The 23,653-nt window shown below is 40.5% G+C and overlaps 1 protein-coding gene across 1 annotated transcript; it reads left to right on the plus strand.

The window, feature by feature from the left end:
* Positions 1-439: 439 nt before the first annotated feature.
* LOC107388083 (vesicular glutamate transporter 1) lies at positions 440-23,245 on the plus strand. Its single transcript, XM_015963458.3, has 13 exons — positions 440-794; positions 9,385-9,637; positions 11,258-11,376; positions 11,460-11,574; positions 11,672-11,759; positions 12,178-12,264; positions 13,671-13,807; positions 14,254-14,403; positions 14,483-14,615; positions 18,485-18,595; positions 18,702-18,829; positions 18,972-19,041; positions 19,174-23,245. The coding sequence occupies exons 1-13, from the start codon at positions 733-735 to the stop codon at positions 19,449-19,451; spliced, it is 1,731 nt and encodes a 576-aa protein (XP_015818944.1). The 5' UTR covers positions 440-732; the 3' UTR covers positions 19,452-23,245.
* Positions 23,246-23,653: the final 408 nt, after the last annotated feature.

Genomic DNA, 23,653 nt, shown 5'->3' on the forward strand with positions numbered 1-23,653 from the left:
TAAATTATTATATCAATTTTAAAAATCTGGATTATTTTAGGCAGCTTTATGCATCCCCATAATGATCAAAGCAACTTTATTAATTAATATTAATTTTTACAAAGGTAAAAAAAATAATAATAAATACACAAATTGAATAAATAAAGACAACTCTAAAGCTTTAGGATCTTGTTGCACATTTGTGATCAAATTTTGAGTATTTTTCGGTCACAAAAGTCGCACAGAATCGGGAAATTTCCATTTAATATCCAATAATCTAATTTTTCCCAGATGTATTGAAGGATATTGATTATTAGGCGTTTATTTAGCTACATTAAAGCCCACCGCCGCGGACCCGTGTTTACCACCAGGGCTGGTGCGCTCCGAGAATAGCCTCCTGAACAGTCGGTGCTTAAACCTGCGTCTCTGCGTGGAAGGAAGTGACATCTACCTTCCACTCCGCACACACTTGCAGAGATTAGCGCGCCGGCAGCTGTAATCTCTTTTCAGGACCAAGGCCAGAGGCACCGTGTGGCCATGAATCCTGTCGGAAGTTACCCAAAGACGCGTTAAAAACTCGCGATCCTGGAAAGTTTCAAACCGGGGCGGACGATGGTAACTCGTTAGAAGTTAATTGAAAATCGCAGGACAATCAGAGCTGACTCTGGATCTGTGAGGAAAAAGCCCAAAGCTGTGCGCTCTCACAAGGCGCGCGCCAGGAGTCCACGGCGTCCCGGTCCTGGAGTCGTCAGGATGGAGATCCGGCCGGACAGGTTCAAGAGCGTGGCAGCAAAGACTCTGGGGAAAGTCTACGGGTATGTCAATTATTCTTATTGGATTAACAAGTTATCTGTAGGTGGGAATGTGGAGGCTGCAGCTGGAAGGTGTCTCGTTATTGGGAAGATCAAGATGTTCTCAGCCCTGGATGATCTGCCACGTCTTCAGACTGATACATGTTTGATTAAGCTATAAACAACTAAGTTATGAGCGTTTAAAGGCTTTGAAACCTAAACACGAACAGTTCAGTAAAACTGCAAATGACCTGATTTACATTCTGGGGACCAAGAACAGAATTAAATTTCATTTTAGTCCAAATGTGTCCCATCAGTGTAAGCTGATCCCGGATCAATAACTGGATCCGTTTCTGCTGTGCTCTTATGGTATCGACCTTCAGGGAAGTTGGATAATTTTTCCATTTCAGCCCTGGAATATAAAACAGGCTTTGTCTGATGGGGTGTTTTTGTTACCTTTGATATTTTCTCACTGTTTGTCAGTGGACAGAATCTCTGGAAAAATGATAAAAACACATTTCTGGGTTTTTAAAGGTCAATAAAAAGTTTGTTTTCACAGTAAGATTCTGATCAGGTAAAGAACAACAAATGCGATGATGAGTCCGGACTGTTTTTAGCCAGCAGTGGAATCGCGGGGCTACTTTTTAACACCTCCCACCCCTCTGAGGCTGAGATCAGTGGAGTGATGTGAGGACCAGCAGCTATTGATGGAGTCCCCTTTCTCTCTCGTGGGATTTGATGCACTGTCTCAACACTTAAATCCTCTCCACAAATAGCCTCTCCTCTCCAAGCTGCCGGCCTGCGTAAATCCCTGTAGGATGTTCACCTGGGCTATCTCTCCCCCATAAGTAGCCTGTCACTGTGTGCCTCCCTCCCCCCTCATCTTATAGGGCATCTAACAACCGGGATTAGACCACTCGGCCCACACGGCAGAAAGCTGTAAGCTGTCGTTTCCGTTAGGTGCACGTGCTCTGAGGTGTTCCCTCTGCGGCTGAGTTATACCCAACATTTCCTGTCCTCTGAACGCAACATCCCGAGGAGGAGGAGGTGGCTTTGAGATGGAACCATAAGTCTACTTTGCTGTATCTCAGCTTTACTCACATAGTCTCCTAATATGCAAATTATTGTGTGCATCACTTGTTTGGATGCATCAAATTTCAAGATCAGGACAAAAGGGCTCACACTGATGCTTAAAACAGAATATGACATGATGTTCTAGCTGTTTTCTTTGTACAAACCTTTTAATATTTAGAAAACAGTCACATCATTTAAGAATAATGTCCCTCCAGGGCTTCCATCTGTCCAACGTCATTTTATCCTTTCAGTTTGGAGAAGTTGGTTGACCCTCTTTTATCCAATCAGTTATTCCAAGCTGCTAAACTCTGAGTTAGCTCATCTGCTTTATCCATCCTTGACGTATAAATTAAGAGATTAACTTTCAATACTAGTTTAGCTCATTAGATCCCAAATAATACTCTTTTTTTAGTTTGTTTAAAATATTCTGCAAAAACTGTTTTGTTCAGGCTTTTGTCTCAAGTTGTAATGGGAAGAAATCCAGGTAGCTTTTCGGGATTACGTCAGATTTCCTGCATTGCAGTGATAAAAAGTCACACGCAAACAAATAAAAATAAAACCACACAAGGAAAATCCTCTGGAAAGCAGAAGATAAATTGGTGTCAAAGAAGTGAATGCGTGCGTGTGAGGCGATGTGTGAGTCAGGGGAGATGCTGGTAAAAAGGCAGGGTGAAGATGATGAGGAGGAGACAGGAAGAAGGAGGAGAGGCACGCCCTGACAAAAATAGACCGAGAGTCAGAGATATATCCTATTAATAATTGAACGTTGAGGATCATTAATACTTCATCATGGAGAAAGTGGTCGACAGTCCTGAATGCTCGCCTACAGTAAATAAGAGAGGTTTGTTTTACCAAGGGAAGGTCTGTGTGAATGTCACACACAGTCTTGTGACAGAAACATTTAAATTATTATTACATTCAGGTTTTTTATGACTGTAAAAGCAAACCAACGACATCGCTGTGCAGCTTTCCTTTAGCAAGATTTTGGATAACTGCCTTGGGTTATTCGAGTGGAGCTTGTAACTAATGATGATGATTCAAACAAGCGCATTTTTGTTTGAAATAAACTGAGTGATCTACTACAACTCTGAAACAGGTCAAGGATTTATGTTTGTCAGCACACTTTCTTTAGATTTCTGCTCATCCAATACAGATAAAATCAAAAGTGTGTTTAAAACGTTTCCAAGTCAGTTTATTGCTGTATAATGTACAGGTGTGGCTCACATTTGCAGTGGGATTTAGTAGCATACAGATAAACCTATTATAATATTTATTATTACTGTAATAAATGCCTTGCATGTCATATTTGGGGGTAAAAATACACCAGTGCATCAGTTTCAGGAACTAGAAGTGTCCCACATCACAGCTGAGCTTCAGACGGCAGGATTTGGTGTATTATTTCCATATATTTGGACATCTCGTCTCTGATTGGCTATCAGCAATGCAACTCTGCCGCTGACTCTGTTTGCTCCGTGACTTTGATGTTTTATCTCCATAAATAACACAAGCCTGGAAGAGTTCTGCTGTGTGGTGGTGTTGCTAATGCTAACAGTTAGCTTCTACTAGCCAAGATGTTCTCTGCTGTTTCCTGGATGAGACACCAACAACAGCCTTCCCCATCGTGAGCCAAGATGGGTGAGTCTGTGAATATTAAGTGACAGTGTGATGTAGATCTGTCAGGATTTTCCAATCATAGAGTTTCACCATCTATTTTCTATAAGAAGCTATTGCAGGAGATAGGTGTAGGAGACAACTTTCATGTTTAACTTGCATGAAACACTCAGAGCGTCAGATTATAATCAGAAATATGATTTTTTAAAAGTTTGTTCAGTGTTCCATATCCATCCATCCATCCATCCATCCATCCATCCATCCATCCATCCATCCATTTTCTTCCTCATATTCAGAGTCGGGTCGCGAGGGCAGTAGCCTAATTCCATCTTTTAGTTCTTTTTAAAACACAGAAAGGTTTTATTTACCTGCAATGTTTCGTTTGCGGCTGCAGACTTTGTCAGGCTGCTTCAACACAGCAAGAACACACCAAAGAGGCAGCAGCCTAAGTCGAGAGGCTCAGACTTCCCTCTCCCCAACTACTTGGGCCAGCTCTTCCGGGGGAATCCCAAGGTGTTCCCTGGACAGGTGAGAGACATAGTCCCTCCACCGTGTCCTGGGTCTACCTTTAGGTCTCCTCCCGGTTGGATGTGCCTGGAAAACCTCACCCGGGAGGCGTCCAGGAGGCATCCTGACCAGATGCCCGAGCCACCTCAGCTGACTCCTCTCGATGTGGAGGAGCAGAGAATCTTCTCCGAACCCCTCCCGGATGTCACTGAGCTTCTCAACCTATCTCTAAGGGAGAGCCCAGCCACCCTGTGGAGAAAACTCATTTTGGCCGCTTGTATCCACGATCTCGTTCTTTCGGTCACTACCCAAAGCTCATGACCATAGGTGAGGGTAGGAACGTAGATCGACCGGTAAATCAAGAGCTTCGCCTTCTGACTCAGCTCTCTCTTCACCAGAACAGACTGGTACAATGCCCACATCACTGCAGATGCAGCACCAACCTGCCTATCAATCTCGCGCTCCATCTGTCCCTCACTCGTGAACAAGACCCCCAGGTACTTAAACTCCTCCACTTGGGGTAGGACCTCATCCCTTACCTGGAGGAGCTGATTCTCATCCCAGCCGCTTCACACTCGGCTGCAAACCGCTAAACCGAAAGCCGAAGATCCCATTCTGATGAAGCCAACAGGACCACATCATCTGCAAAAAGCAGAGATCTGATCCTCAGACCGTCAAAATGGATGCGCTCAACACCTTGGCTGCGACTAGAAATCCTGTCCATAAAGGTTATGAACAGAATCGGTGACAAAGGGCAGCCTTGCCACAGAGGAGCTTTTTAACCACCTCAGTAGCCTCAGCACCAGAGATTTGAGAGCCCAACTCAAAGCCCCCCCGACTCTCCATCTTTAATGAAAATTATTTTCTTCAGCACTTCAAATCATCACCCAGCTTGTTTTTTATCTAATAAACTTGTGTTTAATGGTGGAGCAGGGATGTCCAAAGAGTGGCTCGTGGGTCACTACTGGCCTTTAAATGTTTCCTGTTGAATTTGTCAAAAAATGGTGGATGTTGAAGTGGAATCCAAATGCAGTAAACCCAAGAGGAAGTTAAAACTCTTTAATGGAATAGAGGGCAAGGGCAGGAGGAGCAGAGGGAGCAATGAACTAACACACACAAGGAACTGTCGATGAGTGGAGGACTGAGCTGGGTTTAAATAGACTGAGGAGGTGAGTAGATACAGGGAACAGGTGTCATGCTTACAGATTACAATGATGAGCAGGTGTGCCTAGTTCACTGAGGCAGAAACACAAGACACTGGGAGGATAGGAAAATAAAATAACTGGATAATAAAACAAACTAAAGACGGTGGAGGATTAATGTAACTAAGAAAAACAAAACCTGGAGATTACGGAAAGGCTTGGAGGAAATAAGGACAAACTATGAAACTTAAACAGGATCTATAAATGAAAACTGATGACAGAAGGGAAGGAGCAAAACAAAAGTTAACTGAGGAAAACTGAGATTTGATTACTCTAAACAAACAGCTGAGGAAACACAGAGGTCAAAGGTCATGGACACACGAATAGAAGAACTACACTGAATACCAAATAGATTAAACAATACAACGGGAAACTAAACTGCATCGGGAATGTGAGAGAACTAAAATGAATGCTGGGGATATGGGAACAGAAGACCGGAAAACCAAAGACAGGGAAAAGGGGACAGACATGGGAGGGACTGGGAAGACATAAGACACAGGACATGACAGAATTTGGCACAGCCTGCTGATGTGAAAACCAACTTTTAAAATATATCTGTAAGATTCTTATTAATTTCTGGATTTTTAAATTAAAACGTTCCTATTTTGTGCCCCATGATTATTTCCAACTTGACAATTTTGACATCAACCTATGGGTCCCAGGCTATAGGCCCATCAGTTATTTCCATTTGGTCTGCATGGTATTAAAGTCAACCTCATCCATCCTGATACAGGAATCGTCTGCAGACCAGCTCAGAGAGGGTTACGATGGATGTGCCTTAGCCAATCAGAGTGCTTGCTCTAAGCATGTGTCCAGACTTGACTCAGGTGCTGAGGTGAGGTGGCTCAGTAGGATGTGAGAAGCTCTGAAACATCAGAGACATGAGTTTTGGTCTTAGAGCACAACTAGCTGAACGTGGATAACGAAATAGTTAAAAAGATGAAAACTGAGCTGTGAATGTTGCTCTGATAAACCATCAGAAATCTTACAGATGGCTCGACATCCGTGGAGTGTGTTGGGTTCTTCAAGGCTGGATGTAAATACTCAGTTTTCACAAATGCCTGAATTGTTGTATCTTATTTACAACTATCATGAAAATATGAGAATAAAAAAATGTTAAATGATACCACCTTATATTATTTATACCTTGATTTAATTTGTTTTTATATTACTACTTTAGATTTGATTCTATTCTTTATTGCACCAAACAAAATAATTACCCAAAAGAAAAAAGGGACATTTTTCTTAATATGGACACTCGAGAGTTAATATATCTTCACATTTAAACTTTGGTTTATGATGAACATGCTCCATCTGGAGGCATCTGTTTTAAATTCTGCTGCCACTGATTGACTGCTGAAGGTCTTGCCTTCTCCCCTGGACATTAGAATGGTGTTTGATATTAACGCCATATCATTGAAAATTCACTTTTTGGAGCTTTTTACCATGAGATATTGTTATGCCCTCGTGAACTCTCCCAAAACCCACTTGTTGGGTTATTTTAAAATTCATTAACCCTTAAACTTGAAATGAACACACACAAAGAGGAGGGAGGTCGTTTTACGCTGTATAGCCAGAGCAGCGGAGGGAAGACATGGCAAAACCCCTCTGGGTCTCCACCATACTTCTCTGCCCCTCCTTGTCCCACAGTAAGTTTTATTGATAAGACAGGATGAAGAAGGTGGGGCCTTCTCGAGTTACAGAGTTACAGACACAAACAACGCACACACATCACATTCCAAAACTACTCCGTCAGATGGAAAGCTGTTTAGCATAGGGAGTGAAAACAATGTCACAACATTTCCTTCATGCAAACCCAGGTGCTTCCAGTCAACATTCTATTTCTCATGGGAGTATATCCGATAACACAGAACAGCATGATCTGAGGAAGGCTGTCGTCAAAATGTTGGGATGGGAGGACTGGCACAGGATAACACTTGCATTTAATGAAGCATCAGGTGTTTTACTTAAAAAGGCAGTTATGGTTTTTAAGCAGTAAAGTAAACGAAAACCACTTTTTCTCTATCACCACTCATGCATCTCCCCGTTTCAGCTGCAAATTTTGAGTTTTACTTTGAAAATCCTATAAAGCCTTAATGGAAACTAATCTGGTCATCAGGACCTGCTCCTCTCCCGGAAGCTAGTCTCTGGTCTGAAACCTGTCTCCGGATATGGAGCTTAGGCAGCAAACATCATGAAACAAACTTGATTCTCTAGTGGTTGGTATGCTGGGCTGGTATGTCATTTAGTGCAGGTTCACATCCTGGTCTGAGCAGTCACTTGTTTTCTTCTTTTTTAGCTACACTTGCCGGTATGATGTTTTCAACACTTTATTGGTAAACTGTTTAAATTATAAGGACTAATCTGTTTATTTATTTAATTATTTATTTTTTACCTTTTTTGTTTATTTAGCCAGTGTGAGTCCATGTGAGGCGAGCAGAGTAAATCTGCTTAAATGTTGCTAGGAAACGACCAAATGTTGGTAGGAAACGACCAAATTCAAAGATCTGTAGAGGCACCAAATATTTTGCAGAAAATAATCAGTAAAACAAAACTATGAAATAAATGAAATCTGTTTCAGCTGCCTAAATAAATTACTGCCAACACCACCGGGATTCAAACCCACATTAGCACACCTTAACCTATGGACTACCATAGCCAATAGCAACTGACTCGCCTAAGGCGCTGTTGTAGGCCCGTTTTGTCGGAGTGGGTGGAGTTTCACTTAAACAAACCATTTTATTTGTAGGTATAAATTTAGGCTGATGAAAATAACTCGTATTTAAGATAAATGATACCTCAATAGTGCCAACAGTAATATATTATCATATCAGATCATATTTTATCAAATACCTCTGCTCTCAAAGGTTTAAAAGAGCATGATCTGGAACCTTTAAACATATTTAAATAAAAGAAAGGGTGAAAATCCAATGAAAGGCAAACATTACAAAAAATGCATTAAAACTGTAGCTTGTGGTCTTCTTCACCACAACAGATTCCACTTACAGCATGGAAAAAAGATGTGAGATCAGCCCAGGCCATGGTGTGCTTAAAGGTGTGGATCACAGAAAAAATGATTTTCAATGATAATTTCTGATCATCAGTCATTTTGAGTGTTTCACGCAGGCTGAACATGAAAACAGTCTCCTACACCTATCTCCTGCATTAGCTTCTGATAGAAAATAGATGGTGAAACTCTAGAATTTGAAAATCCTGACAGATCTACATCACACTGTCACTTAACATTCATGGACTCAGCCATCTTGTCTCACAACGGGGAAGGCTGTTGTTGGTTTAGTGTCCAGGAAACAGCCGACAATGTCTCAACTGGTAGAAGCTAACCATTAGCATTAGCTACTCAACAAAACAGCAGATAAAACATCAACATTGCAGAGCAAACAGAGTCAGTGGGAGAGTTGAATTGCTGTTATCCAATCAGAGGCAAGATGTCCAAATATCAGGAAGTCTCCAAATCAGGTGCTCCTAGGCTTTTTTCCCCCAGAGTACGATTTTGAAGGCCTTCAATCCCACTAGAGACCGTTGCAAACGTATTGAGTAAACAAGTGAACCACACCTTAAACACTTGATGCTTGTTAGACAGGAAGCCAGAAGAATTTCACGTTTCTCTACACCTTCCCCGAGCAGCAAGAGGAGCGGATGAACAAGATTCTGTAATCACCTCTGAACTCTTCTTCCTCACTATTGGTCAGTTTTAACTGGAGACAAATAAATAAAAATCTACATTAAATCCACCCCTGAGGACAGGTTAAAGCTTTTTTCAGAGACTTGTTTGGACAGGTACTTGTTCACAATCAGAGTCATACGTAAAGCACAATCAGAATTTTCCCATTTTCAGGGATTATGTAGAATTGTTGGAAATCCATGAAAGTCAAAGTTTTACTCCATGCTGAAATAAAATGTCAAAAATATATCAATTTCTTTTACTATGTCCTCCCTGTCTCGTACTTTTCTATTTGAATGAGCACTGTTCAGCATTAGCCAGCGGCCTCAGACATCTGCTTACGCACAGATGTTAGTCACATGAATGAGAGGCGCTGCTTCCAGCTCTAATCATGGAAGTACAGAGGTCCAGTTAATTATTTCCACCTCTTTCTTCTTTGAGAAAAACTCTGGATTTCTGTTTTCAACTACGTTATCTGTAAGAACTTCTGCAGGAGTCAAAGATGTGTTGGAAGCTCACCCAGACTTCCTTCTTTCAGAGCTCTAGAAAAGAAGCAGGAAAATGGTGAAACCATTGAGCTGTCAGCCGAGGGCCGGCCTGAACTGGTGCAGGAGAAAGAGCTACCCGTGGTGGACTGCACGTGCTTTGGCCTGCCCAGGCGCTACATTATTGCCATCCTCTCCGGTATTGGCTTCTGCATCTCCTTTGGTATCAGGTGCAACCTGGGCGTGGCCATCGTCAGCATGGTCAACAGCCACACCATCTTCAGAGACAACAAGGAGGTCATAGTGGTGAGTGATGACTCAACAGTGTCAGATGTATTCAGTGTTTTTAAACAGAACATAGCCTCTTTCTTTTCAAAACAGCCTGTAAATTAGGCGAGTGTTTCATCATCGACGACTCATTTTCATCAGGATCTCTGAAACGTCCCGACACAACTTTCTAGAACTGACTGAAGAAAAAGTTTCTTTTACAGGGATACTTTGCAACTTTTTTATATTTAACAATAATTGTGCTGTCATGTACTAAAACGATCCTTTTCAGGGTTAAAGGTTGAATATGGAATGCTGACACTGGCGGACACTCTGGCGAACTCTGGTGTTCAGAGGTGGTATCGCAGCAAGAAGACTAATTTTCCAGCAGTCGGGATGATGGTTCACTGCTGACACTTTCCAGCACCATGTTCAGAGACAAATCGTACAGAATGAGGACTCATTTCTACTAATATGTTTATGTTACAGCAGTATTTACTTTTAGAACTGGGGCTGTTAGATTCTGGGCTCAGAATCAGCTGCTTGACTTGTTACGTCTGCCATTTTACACAGTCCCAACCTTGCCTTGCTGAGCAGACCTTTTAGCGCAGTGGCGCCCTCTAGTGGCTGTTCGATGTAAACAAAAACACAGCATCATGCCCGACAGAAAAAACATTTGATTATTTATCTTTTTAAATATAGCTTTTAAATGATAAACTGTACATTCATTCTGCACGCCTCTGAATGCCCCGCGGAGGTATTTTTTGTTTTTTTAATATAGTTTTTTATTAAAATGTTCCATATTCTAACTTTAATGAAAGGCCATCCAGCCCCTATCACCCCCTGTGGCCAGAATATTCCACTTGCAACTTTAGACTGGCAGGCCACTCTGATGCAATTTAGAAAAAATGTAGCTGACATACCTGGCGCTGCAGTCTGCTTCCAGCATGTTTCCTGCTTGTTTTAGATCATGAACACAATGCATTTGTTTAATTTAGTGAGGAAACACTCCTGTAGACACCAAAGAAGACTGAGAGACATTTCAGCTGTTAGATTAAGGTGTTAAAAACACGAACGCACAGCGAGGAGATACGTTTTCCTTTCTGTTCTACAAACGGACACTAGAGTGTGCTAAAAGCAAATCAAAACTGCCTAGTCTCCCTTTAAATTTCAGGTTTCTTTTTTTTGCAATTACTCAGTATCAAGTGTTGCTATGAGAATTCCAATGAGGGGATATGTTTTATGCTATCACAAGAGAGTGTACCTCTTGTTATGCTCAAGGTAGAGGAAGGCCCTCATACCTCTGCAAATGTCTTTAATAAAGTCAACAGTACCATCCATAATTACTGTAACAAATCCAGGATCGACCTAAATAAAAAAGCAAATGTCAACAACAAGAAAAACAAATCTAAGAGAAAAAATAACACGATCATATTGATTATTATAAATGAAGTGAAGTACTGTGGTTTTTTCTGTAGGGGTCACTGTTCACTTATAATTTAACTCAAAGTGCACCAACAGAGCCTGTTTTTAATGCTATACAAATTTCATCATCATCATCATCATCATTATTATTATTATTATTATTATTATTATAAATTGCAGCTTTAGGTAAAATGTATTTCCAGATGCATCATTTCCCCTCTCTATCCCAAACAGGAAGCACAGTTCAGCTGGGATCCAGAAACAGTGGGAATGATCCATGGCTCTTTTTTCTGGGGATACATAGTCACCCAAATCCCCGGAGGGTTCATCTGCCAAAAGTTTGCCGCAAACAGGTCTGCTTATTCTCCTTAAAGTGTATTATATTCAAAATAATTCTGAATTCTGAATAATCTCTTCTTTTTCATTATTGTTTCAGGGTTTTTGGCTTTGCTGTCGTGGCGACATCCTGCCTGAACATGCTGATCCCTTCAGCAGCACGGATACACTTTGGATGTGTGATCCTCGTGAGAATATTGCAAGGTCTCGTAGAGGTGCGTTATTCTCCTCCTAATTAGCACTTCTGTTTACAAACACTAAAAATGTGTACATTTTAGAGTTTTAATCACAAAGTCTGGTCCTGACCTACAGGGTGTTTCATATCCAGCCTGTCATGGGATTTGGGCTAAATGGGCTCCTCCTCTTGAAAGAAGCCGACTGGCCACAACTGCCTTTTGTGGTGAGTTCAGGAACACTGATCCTGTCTTTAAAACATTCTCACCAAACAGCAGAGCTCAGATCGTTAGCTTGATAAGTAAAAACTAAGTTAATTCGTTAACTTCGTGAACAAATCCAATTTTGTTCATGTAGTGCTTTCCCCTGTCTTTAAGGGAGCCCAAGGCGCTGAACCTGACATTAACTAAATCATAAAATAACAGAGAAAAACTAAAAAAGTTGTAGCAGCACACAAAATAGTAATTAAGAAGATAAAACACAGATGATGAAATTCTAAAAATTATGTTACATAAAAGTCAGACGATAAAATTTATTCTTCAAGCAACTCTTAAAGACCAGCAGTGATGTTATTTTTCTAAATACTGTTGATTTTGTAAAAATGTGCAAGACTTGTGGTAAACCAGATGTTTTTCCTTTCCTAGGCTCATATGCAGGAGCTGTGATCGCCATGCCTTTAGCTGGGATCCTGGTCCAGTACTCAGGGTGGTCGTCTGTCTTCTACGTCTACGGTAATACACCGACTTCCATCTAAACCTCCAGTCAGATGGATCCAAACTCAGGAAATTAGTGTTTAAAACTCAACAACAGAGTTCTCTGGTTCAATATTAGTGAAAAAGGATTAAAAGTTTAGACATGACAATAGTTCTGCTTGTGCTGACACAGAAACACAAAAGGAGCTGATACAAAACAAAAAGGACCCGAAACCACAACTGGCAGGGATTGCAAATAGAAATGAATGTCCCACATATGATTTACAGAGGAGCTTTAATGTTTGGACATGGAAATTAATTATTCTCTTATAAATTTCACTGAAAACAACTTTTGATTTTGATATAAGACAAATATCTAAAAATCATTCAAAGAAATAAATAAAAAAAACAGCAAAATACCCTTGTATTTACAGCGGCCTGTACCTAAATCTTTTATTTTCTTATTTTTTTCCCTAATTTGTAATCATCGATCATTGTATTGTATAATTTTATGACTTTGTTTTTATCTTTATGTGTTTATTGCGTTATTTGTTTTGTTTTGATTTATGTGGAACACTTTGTGACTTTCTGTCTGTGATGAGTGCTAAAATACATAAAATGTACTGGTAACACTTTATAATAAGTGCACATTAACTAATGCTTAATAGTGTGCACTTATTATAAAGTGTTACCAATGTACTTACTTACAAGATGTGATAAAAATTACTGTTGTTTAAACCCATTTATTCACATTTTATCCCTGTGAGGGGCACGATTAATTGTCGGTATCCAACACGTTTTAGTTTTAACTCTGCTTCAACACACCTGATTTCCATCAGCAGGTGATTAACGGGCTTCTGCAGAGCCTGATGAGCTGCTGCACAGGTGATTCAACCACTGAATCAAGTGACTTAGAAAACATAGCGCTGACATACCTGGTGCTGAATTCTGCTTCCAGCACATTTCCTGCTTGTTTTAGATCACAAACACAGCTGTTTTGTTTAATTTAGTGATGAGCCACTCCTGTAGACACTAATGAAGGCTGAGGAGACATTTCAGCTGTTAGATTAAGGTGTTAAAAAGACGAACAAACAGCAAGGAGATAGATTTTGGTTTCAGTTCTACAAACGGACACTAGGGGACGCTTAAAGCAAACCAAAATTGCTGAGAAAAAAAATTCCAATTGAAATAATTTGACATTTTTAACAAATTAATAAATGGAAGATATATTTGTTTTATGAAAAATTTACATGGTCGTAAAAGCATGGAATGAAAACCAGTTGAATCAGACAAGATGCTTGGATGTAGCTACTCTTGATTCGCTTTGTTTCTAGACTTTTCCAACCGTATCCACTGAGTCCAAGCCTGTTTTCTTTTAAACGTTTCCTCCAGCTTCCTCTTGTTCAGCTTTTATTTATGTATTTGTTTGTTTTCTTGTGAACCAGGAAGTTTTGGTATCCTCTGGTACTGCTTCTGGATCCTGGTTTCATACGAGAGTCCAGCGGCACACCCCACCATCACAGAGGAGGAGAGGAAATATATCGAGGAGAGCATCGGCGAGTCAGCCCAGCACTCAGTGACGGTCAGCTAAGGCAGATTTGGATTAGTATGCATCAGATCTCAGGCCTGCACTTTATATCCTTGCATCAGTGTTTAAACAAAGTGTAGAGAAACTGCACACAAGAAGAGGCTGAGTCATGCAGAAGTAACAGCTTATCACACCGACAGCAGCAGACAGATTTAGAAACCCTGACAATCTAAAAAAAAAACGTTCCACTCTAGCACCTTCTCACCGAGCTCAAGGTTCTACCAACAAACTGATCTTATAAACAACTTCTGTATGTTCATTTTGTGTATTTTGTCAACTTGTTTTGTTCTTTTGAAACACAGAGAAAAAGAGTTGTTCTTTACTTTGTTTGCTAACGTTTCGGCTAATTATAGCTGTTTCATATGCATCCATTTGTGTATATGTTGAATATAGCTATTCAGTTAAGTAAAAGGAAATAAGTGAAACTATTTGTATTATAGAAATTTAACACACCGTGGAGGGCCTTCTTCACCTCCATGCCAGTGTACGCCATCATTGTAGCCAATTTCTGCAGAAGCTGGACCTTCTACTTGCTCCTCATCAGCCAGCCGGCCTATTTTGAGGAGGTGTTTGGATTTGAAATTAGCAAGGTAACTCCATGTAATCCTGCTCCACTTTAAAATGAATGACTACCTCACTTACAATGGGTGCTTTCTCTTACACGTCTAGGTTGGCATAGTGTCAGCTCTACCCCATCTGGTCATGACCATCATTGTGCCCATCGGAGGCCAAATCGCTGACTATTTGCGCTCTAACCAGATCATGACCACGACTAACGTCAGGAAACTTATGAACTGTGGGGGTAAGAATTAAAAAAGTACCATATTTGTGTGTTTGGTGTCAGTTTACAGCAATATCTGGTGTTTTACCTTTAAAGCTACAATGGAAAATCCAGAGGTGTGGACTCGAGTCACATGACTTGGACTCAAGTCAGACTTGAGTCATTATTTTAATGACTTCTGACATGACTTGATAAAATCTATAAAGACTTATGACTGGACACAGACTTGAACACCAATGACTTGCGACTTGAATCGACTTGCATATGTTGACTTGATGATGACTTGATGACGACTTGAGCATATTTGATATTTTAGCACAAAAGTGGCACGACATGGACAAAAATCATAAATTATTCTTCGTTGCAGCACTTTGTTTATAATCAGTTTCAGTTGCACTTTCTGCTTGTTTCAGCAAATAAATGAAGCTTTAAGAAGTTTTATTTCTGGGATTTATTTATTGTCATCATCATTAAAGTGAAGTTGGACAGATGACTTGATTAAGACTTGAAAATTCTAAGTTAAGGACTTAGACTTGACTTGGACTTCCACATCATTGACTTTGGGCTAGACTTGGACTTGATTGTCTTTAACTTGGACTTGACTCGAGAGTTCTTTTTTTTTCTTTGGGTCTTTATTTTGGTTTATAGCATTAACATAAAATTTTTCTTTTCAAACAAAACAATAGTTGACTGGAAAGACTTGTGACTTACTTGTGACTTGCAAAGCAGTGACTTGGTCACACTTCTGGGAAAATCTGCAAACAGTCTGAGATTTATTTTTTAACGCCTATTAACAAAGTTCTAACATTGTATAGCTATAAATATATTGAGGAGGTTTAAAAAAATCAAGTGGTTCTGCCAGATTTGTCCAAAAACCTCAGCCAAAAACACGGCTCAGTCCGAAACCGATTGGACTATCCAGTTGTCTTTTTCACCGGACCACCGCTCTTCTGCACTTCCCTGGGTCGTCCGTTCGCGTATTTAGCAACAGAACACTACTGATGTGAGAGGTTCTCTGTTCAGTAAAATCAAAGCCAAAGGAACCGTCTCTGTCGAGTCACAATGAAGACATGCTTCTCTGATCACGTGACGCAGGTGAGGCATTTACTCAATCAAGTGACGATTACTTTGGCTTGGGTCACCAGGAGGTCACCTCATTAGTTGTTTTGCTGTTGAGTTTATGCTAATGAAATACAGTGAGTGCAGAATTATTTGGCAAGTTGTATTTTTGAGGAATAATTATATTATTGAACAACAACCATGTTCTCAATGAACCCAAAAACTCATTAATATCAAAGCTGAGTGTTTGTGGAAGTAGTTTTTAGTTTGTTTTTAGTTTGAGCTATTTTAGGGGGATATCTGTGTGTGCAGGTGACTATTACTGTGCATAATTATTAGGCAACTTAACAAAAAAAAACCATTTCAATTATTTATTTTTACCAGTGAAACCAATATAACATCTCCAAATTCACAAATATACATTTCTGACATTCAAAAACAGTACAAAAACAAATCAGCGACCAATATAGCCACCTTTCTTTGCAAGGACACTCAAAAGCCTGCCATCCATGGATTCTGTCAGTGTTTTGATCTGTTCACCATCAACATTGCGTGCAGCAGCAACCACAGCCTTCAGAGAGGTGTACTGTTTTCCCTCCTTGTAAATCTCACATTTGATGATGGACCACAGGTTCTCAATGGGGTTCAGATCAGGTGAACAAGGAGGCCATGTCATTAGTTTTTCTTCTTTTATACCCTTTCTTGCCAGCCATGCTGTGGAGTACTTGGACGTGTGTGATGGAGCATTGTCCTGCATGAAAATCATGTTTTTCTTGAAGGATGCAGACTTCTTCCTGTACCACTGCTTGAAGAAGGTGTCTTCCAGAAACTGGCAGTTGGACTGGGAGTTGAGCTTGACTCCATCCTCAACCCGAAAAGGCCCCACAAGCTCATCTTTGATGATACCAGCCCAAACCAGTACTCCACCTCCACCTTGCTGGCGTCTGAGTCGGACTGGAGCCCTCTGCCCTTTACCAATCCAGCCACGGGCCCATCCATCTGGCCCATCAAGGCTCCCTCTCATTTCATCAGTCCATAAAACCTTAGAAAAATCAGTCTTGAGATATTTCTTGGCCCAGTCTTGACGTTTCAGCTTGTGTGTCTTGTTCAGTGGTGGTCGTCTTTCAGCCTTTCTTACCTTGGCCATGTCTCTGAGTATTGCACACCTTGTGCTTTTGGGCACTCCAGTGATGCTGCAGCTCTGAGATATGGCCAAACTGGTGGCAAGTGGCATCTTGGCAGCTGCACGCTTGACTTTTCTCAGTTCATGGGCAGTTATTTTGCACCTTGGTTTGTCCACACGCTTCTTGCGACCCTGTTGACTATTTTGAATGAAACACTTGATTGTTCGATGATCACGCTTCAGAAGCTTTGCAATTTTAAGACTGCTGCATCCCTCTGCAAGATATCTCACTATTTTTGACCTTTCTGAGCCTGTCAAGTCCTTCTTTTGACCCATTTTGCCAAAGGAAAGGAAGTTGCCTAATAATTATGCGCACCTGATATAGGGTGTTGATGTCATTAGACCACACCCCTTCTCATTACAGAGATGCACATCACCTAATATGCTTAAATGGTAGTAGGCTTATGAGCCTATACAGCTTGGAGTAAGACAACATGCATGAAGAGGATGATGTGGACAAAATACTCATTTGCCTAATAATTCGGCACTCCCTGTATTTACATTGGAACTCTGTTGAATTTTTAAACATGAAATTCTGCAGTAGAATTTTTATGCATTTAATTAACATTTCTAATATATAATTTCACAGAATAAAAATACATTGTCATAAATTCAATGTAAAGAATAAATCATATTCTGGTGAGACTATTTTTCTTCCATACTTCAAATTTAAGACAAACTACCAGAGTCCCAACAAGAAAAACACAATTTAAAAGTCACGGAAAACAAAGATGTTTGGACCCAAAAAACAGTGGCTGGTCTTTAGCACTGTCCTTTACTGTGGCAATGCACGAGTTCCCATATCAGAGCAATGTGGCCCAACAAGAGGGGATCTGCGACTGTGTCTGTTTAAAACCCAGTTTGTTTTTGCAGATTTGCCAAGACTAGGTTCACTAAAAAACAGTTTTTACTTGTTAGCATTAGCAAACAGACAACATCTCGGCTAGTAGAAGCTGACCATTAGCATTAGCAACTCCATCACACAGCAGAACTCATCCAGGCTTGTATTTTTTGTGGAGATAAAACATCAATGTTGCAGAGCAACCAGAGTCAGTGGAAAAGTCACGTTGCTGTAAGCCAATCAGAGGCTAGATGTCTGAATATCAGGAAATAACACTCTAAATCCTGCCGTCTTCTGCTCCCCGCTCCTCTGGCTAATTTTTACTTCTGCAACAGGAGCTCCGGGGCTTTCTCCTCCACATTTATGCTAGAGACCACTGCAAATGTGTTGAAAAAACTAGTAAACTTGGTATTTAGCCAAAAATATAAGAGAGATGGAAACTATTGCAAAGTTCCGACCAAGACAAGTCTTCACCGTTTTACGCAGTTACCTGAGATCACTTAAAAGTAATTTTAGCAAGATTTCACAGACTTGAGTTCTCAGTCATGTGAGTGCTGTGAAAACACCACAGCTCAGACGAGGCAAACGGTGACTAAGTGTGAAACAGAAGTTCTGCCTTTGTCTGATACTTTTAAATTGCACCATTGTAATAAAATCAAAATGAAGAAAGAGACGCGAGCAGTGTGCACATAGCAACCCGAATAAAACAGCCCTTTTTACAGGATGAAAACCAAATAAATAAAGCGCTTCAAATAAACATTTCACGTTGAACCTGACTTGTTGTTTGTGTGCGTTTATGTGCACCAGGATTTGGAATGGAGGCCACTCTCCTGCTGGTAGTTGGCTTCTCACATACTAAAGGTGTTGCCATCACGTTTCTGGTCCTCGCCGTGGGTTTCTCTGGTTTTGCCATTTCAGGTGAAAGAAAATACAAACATATTCTTTGCCCCACAGATTTTAAAAAATGTAAATTTAAATGTCTAAATTTAACATCTCACAAGGTAACTGTGTGTTTCCTCCCAAGGTTTTAATGTGAACCACCTGGACATCGCACCACGGTACGCTAGTATCCTCATGGGCATTTCTAACGGTGTGGGCACTCTGTCTGGGATGGTTTGTCCACTAATAGTTGGAGCCATGACCAAAAACAAGGTGAGGGCTGATTCAGAATCTCCGAGTTTTTTATCATCATGGTCATCCAGCAGAATTATCACCGGAGTTACTACAGAACACTTATCCATACAAGAAGCATGATTTTATTTTCATACTATGCTTTTTGCCTTTCTTTAAACAGACACGAGAAGAGTGGCAGGGTGTGTTTCTCATTGCTTCAATTGTTCATTATGGAGGAGTTCTATTCTATGGTTTGTATTTCATCCCATTTATTAAACTCTTTATGCTGTTTTTATTGGAATCAATTCAAGAAAACCTGTTCTTTACACTTCTTTTCTGCACTAATTTAATCACGTAATTCCTTTTCATTTTGTGCTTTGAAGGAATCTTTGCTTCTGGAGAGAAACAACCATGGGCCGAGCCAGAGGAGCTCAGCGTGGAGAAATGTGGCATCCTGGATGAGGACGAGCTTGCAAACGAGACAGAGGAACTGTACCGTACGAGCGGCGGAGCAGGCTACGGCGCCATGAACCTGGCTTCTGACCCCAATGGAGCGGGGGGAGGCTGGGTCTCAGACTGGGACAAAACTGATGAATACATCCAGCCAGCCGGCACCAACAACTACCTCTACGGAGACGAGGGAGACCGAGAGCTAACGTAGAAGCAGCAGCTTCCTGTACAGAAGCACAAACTGTGTGACATCTCTGTCTAAAGGAACTTGGAAGGAGTGCATTTATATTCATGTTCAGGATCACATGACTCTCAGTAAGTCTGACTGTATTAACACCAAATAACAGATTTGATAAAGACTGTTGATGTGAATTTATTAGTAAATGTAAAATGTGTGTTTGTGAGTGAAGTCGTGTATCCTGAATGTTTTAGGAGTCAGAAGCCGTCTGGTCTGAACTTTAGGCCTGACGAGCTTTCTGTGATGTTCGGCGGTTGTAGAAATGTCTTTACTAGAGACCACTCGGTATTTAGGTTAACGCCTCTCACTAACTGCTGGAAAAGTGCACGGTCATATTCATGTTGGGTGAGTAGTCAAGGAGGTGTGTTCAATCGGCAGAGGAATAACCAGCTCCACCTATGTTAACAAGAAGATTATTGCAATAACAGTGTTATTTTATGTCCTTAATGAAAAAAAAAACACTGTGCCAATACATCTCAATCTTTTGTCCTTTAGTAGCATAATTATTTACTGGGTTTTTCCTGGCTCAAATTGAGGCAGAGGTGGTACCATCCTGACCATGCGCCAGCACATGCAATTTTTGATCTTCTTTTTCTGCAGCGGTTCTAGTGCTTTTCGGTGCACCGCTGCTGATACAGCGCCCCTACAGTGGCACAAAGCTGCAACTGCAGTTAAATAACATTCATTTAGCTGGGGGCAGAGTGAAATCAGGCTGGGGCGGCACAAAATAAGCTGGAGGCGGCCGCCATGCAAATTTGAACGCAGGAAAACCCCTGTATTTAGCTGTTTGCTGAGTAAGTAAATAAACAGCTGCAGATGTATGCAGCTTTTGGTGAAGTAAATGGAAAACTGATTCGGTTAAACACATCAGACACATCAAAAATAGCTGCTTGGTTAAATACTGACGACTGGAATTGCATCTTGTAGGACTTGTGATGGAGCAAAAAGTGAAAACAAAACAGGATTGTTCCAAATTGTTTTTGAGTTAAATGAAGAATTTTTTAAGTATCCTTGAGTCCGTTTTCTTTTACAATTTGCTCTTCAATCCCTTTTAGGTGTAACATTTTTTTTATGTTGAAATGGTTTGTTTTGATTTAAGTTGGGTTTTGAAGAGTACTCATTAACAGTCAATATCTTATCTGCAGTGGATAGCAATCAGAACAACCTCAGTTTGGAGAATTAGGCAGAAATCCCTTAGCGGGGTGACAGCTAACGGCTAGCTGCACTGGAATCAGTTCCAGAGCAAATGTTTTGTCAGTTTGTGTACAGCTGAATTAAAAGGGAGACATTTTGACTTTTTTTCTTTAGTTATAGTAGTTCATGCAGTTCGTTGCATATAATTCCTCTCACATGAAGCTATTATAGCCAATTTGTTCTTGAAAGTTTCAGTACCTTCCAGAATGAGCCACTTCAGGGCTCTGTCCCTTTAAGAAAGCTGGATCTGGCCATGTCCACCTTCCGCCTCTTAGGCTGCTATAAGCTGAGAAGCTCTGATAAGTGGGAGGAGAAAAGAACAGCTGCTTGCAGTAGAAGCTCTATCTTGCACGTAAGAGGTGGTTCCTTGCTGATATTAGAGATGAGAACTTTATGAAATGGCTCATTTTAGGCACAAAATTCCTGAAAACTATCACTGACAGGAAACAGATGGATGGGATTTATTCATGTGGAAACCCACATTGCAGCCCAAAAAGATGCAAAAGGAAGGTTTTACATTGTATGTCTCCTTCAAAAAACATGTATTATTGTTGTTATGTTCAGAAGGTTTGGACCCAAGGATTCAACCTACACACAACAGACGGAACAAGGAATAAAAGATCATTAATTCAGCAGGAAAACCTGGTTGGATCAGCGTGACATGGCTTGACTCAGCTTGACTTGACTCAACAAATCATACTAGACTTAATGTGAAGGACTTGTCTAGACTGGACATTACTTTGACTTGAGTTGACTGGAGCATTCTTGTGAGTATTCATCTTCAATGCACGACGTAGGTCTGGTCTTTCTTTGAATGCTAAGACCTCCCTATCTCCTGCCGCTTAGCAACCGTGACATTGCTAAGCAGAAGTTAAAACTAAACTAAGCAGTAATACATGAAGAACTATGAAACCCATCATGTGAGCTCATTTGCGAGCATATTTCTTGCTAATTTTGACGACAAAACATTTAAAGAACAAATGTGCAAATGAAAAAAGCCGACACAATTGCTTTCAGGTATTACTTTTTCATTTGGGTAAATAAAGACATATTTAAGGACACATTTTGCCTTGTAGCTTCATTGTTACGTAATCGGCCTTTAAGGCATACTCATAAAGGAAGCAGGTACTGGATTTGGACACAGCTAGCCTGTGTGGTTGCAGGTTGAAGGTTTTAGCTGATAGCCTAGCTTTAACATATAAGCAGCGGGGTTTAAAATTGTTGCATGTAGCGATATCATTGCTAACCACGTAAATATCCAAGATTATTGAGAAAGTAGTTCACACTCAACTTTCCAATTACTTGGGAGATCAAAGCCTTGACCACATTCAGTCTGGCTTTAGGCCTCACCACAGCACAGAAACTGCACACCTTTGTGTACTAAATGATATCCTGGTGACAACTGATACTGGTTCCCATGTCCAACTGTTACTCCTGGACCTCTCTGCTGCCTTCGACACAGTGGACCATGACATCCTACTTAGGAGGCTGGAGTTGTGGGTGGGGGTGAAAGGGACCCCACTTCACTGGTTCAGGTCCTATTTGTCTGATAGGCAATTTTGGTGTTCACATTGAAAACTTTTCCTCTCCATCTACCCCACTTTGCTGGGGTGTGCCTCAGGGTTCGATTCTGGGGCCACTCCTGTTCTCGATTTACTTATTGCCATTGGGGATGATTGTTGCAAATTTTGGAATAAGTTATCACCTTTACACTGACGACTGTCGGATTTATTTGGCTTTAAGTAAACCTGACTCAACTCGCCTTCTCGTTGACTGTATTACTGCAGTTAAAGGCTGGCTGTCAGAGAACTTCCTTTGCCTCAACGAAAACAAGACAGACGCCATTCTTTTTAATCCAGTCAATCCGAAGCATGCACCTGGTGACTTCCCTCTACCGTTTTTAAATTGGAAAACGTGTGTAACCAGTCTGGGAGTGAAACTTGACTCTGATCTGTCAATGAGTTTACAAATTAATGCTACAGTCGGGTCTTGTTTTTTTCAGCTACGTTTAAAGTCAATAGATAAACGACCACATCTGCAGTCTGCCGTTCACGCCTTTATCACCTCACGTTTGGACTATGCCAACTCAGTCCTTATTGGTGTCAGTGTCTCAGACCTGGATTTGTCTAAATCTGAATGTGGGCATCAAAAGGGTATCATTGTTTAGATATGATAATATTTGTTTCTTCAATGATGAATTTCCAAATTCATTTGTTAGAATGTTTAATGGAACAATTTTACACATAAAAATTGTGTTTGACATTGTTCAGAATAAACACTGTGTATCAAATAAGGTCATATGTTGAACTTTATTCCATTTATGTCAACAGACATGCAAAACAACAACAGTGAATCACTTTACTCTTGAATTTCATAAAATTCCAGGTAAAACATCAACAACAGTTAAATGAAGCGTAAAATTCACTTTCTTTACAAAAAAATAAAGTAACAAGTCATCTTTCTAACTAGCCTGGCCTGCCAGACTCCTCCCCAGTTTAATTCTGCACAGAGAAAGGGTTTGGGAACTCTCCTATTCAAATAACCCCACCCTGTGAGAATTCTAACCGAGCCAATCAGCGCTGAGCAGCCTACGTCACACACCATAATGCAGAGTTTGTCGAACATGGCGACCAAAGCGGAGTTCGCTGTGGCTCTTTCCTCTGTTCTAAATGACTTGGACACGTCTTTAAAACAACAAGTCGAAGCGCTAAAAGCATTTACACAAGGGCTCACAGGAGATACAATTATTTACACGTTTACGTTTTTATCTAATGTTTAAATCTATTTATGGCAGTGCCTCCACTTAGCAGGAATATAATAAATTTTCTTAACCCGTTTAGCCCTGCTAAGAAATTACTGAAACCCAATAGGCAACTTGAGAATAAAATTTATATGAACATTTTAATTAACATTTAACAAACATGAGCAACTTACAGTTGAATGAAAAAAGATAATCAATATAAACACGTTGCAGGCCTGAA

This window comes from Nothobranchius furzeri, chromosome 16 (assembly GCF_043380555.1).
Source record: "Nothobranchius furzeri strain GRZ-AD chromosome 16, NfurGRZ-RIMD1, whole genome shotgun sequence".
Taxonomy (NCBI): domain Eukaryota; kingdom Metazoa; phylum Chordata; class Actinopteri; order Cyprinodontiformes; family Nothobranchiidae; genus Nothobranchius; species Nothobranchius furzeri.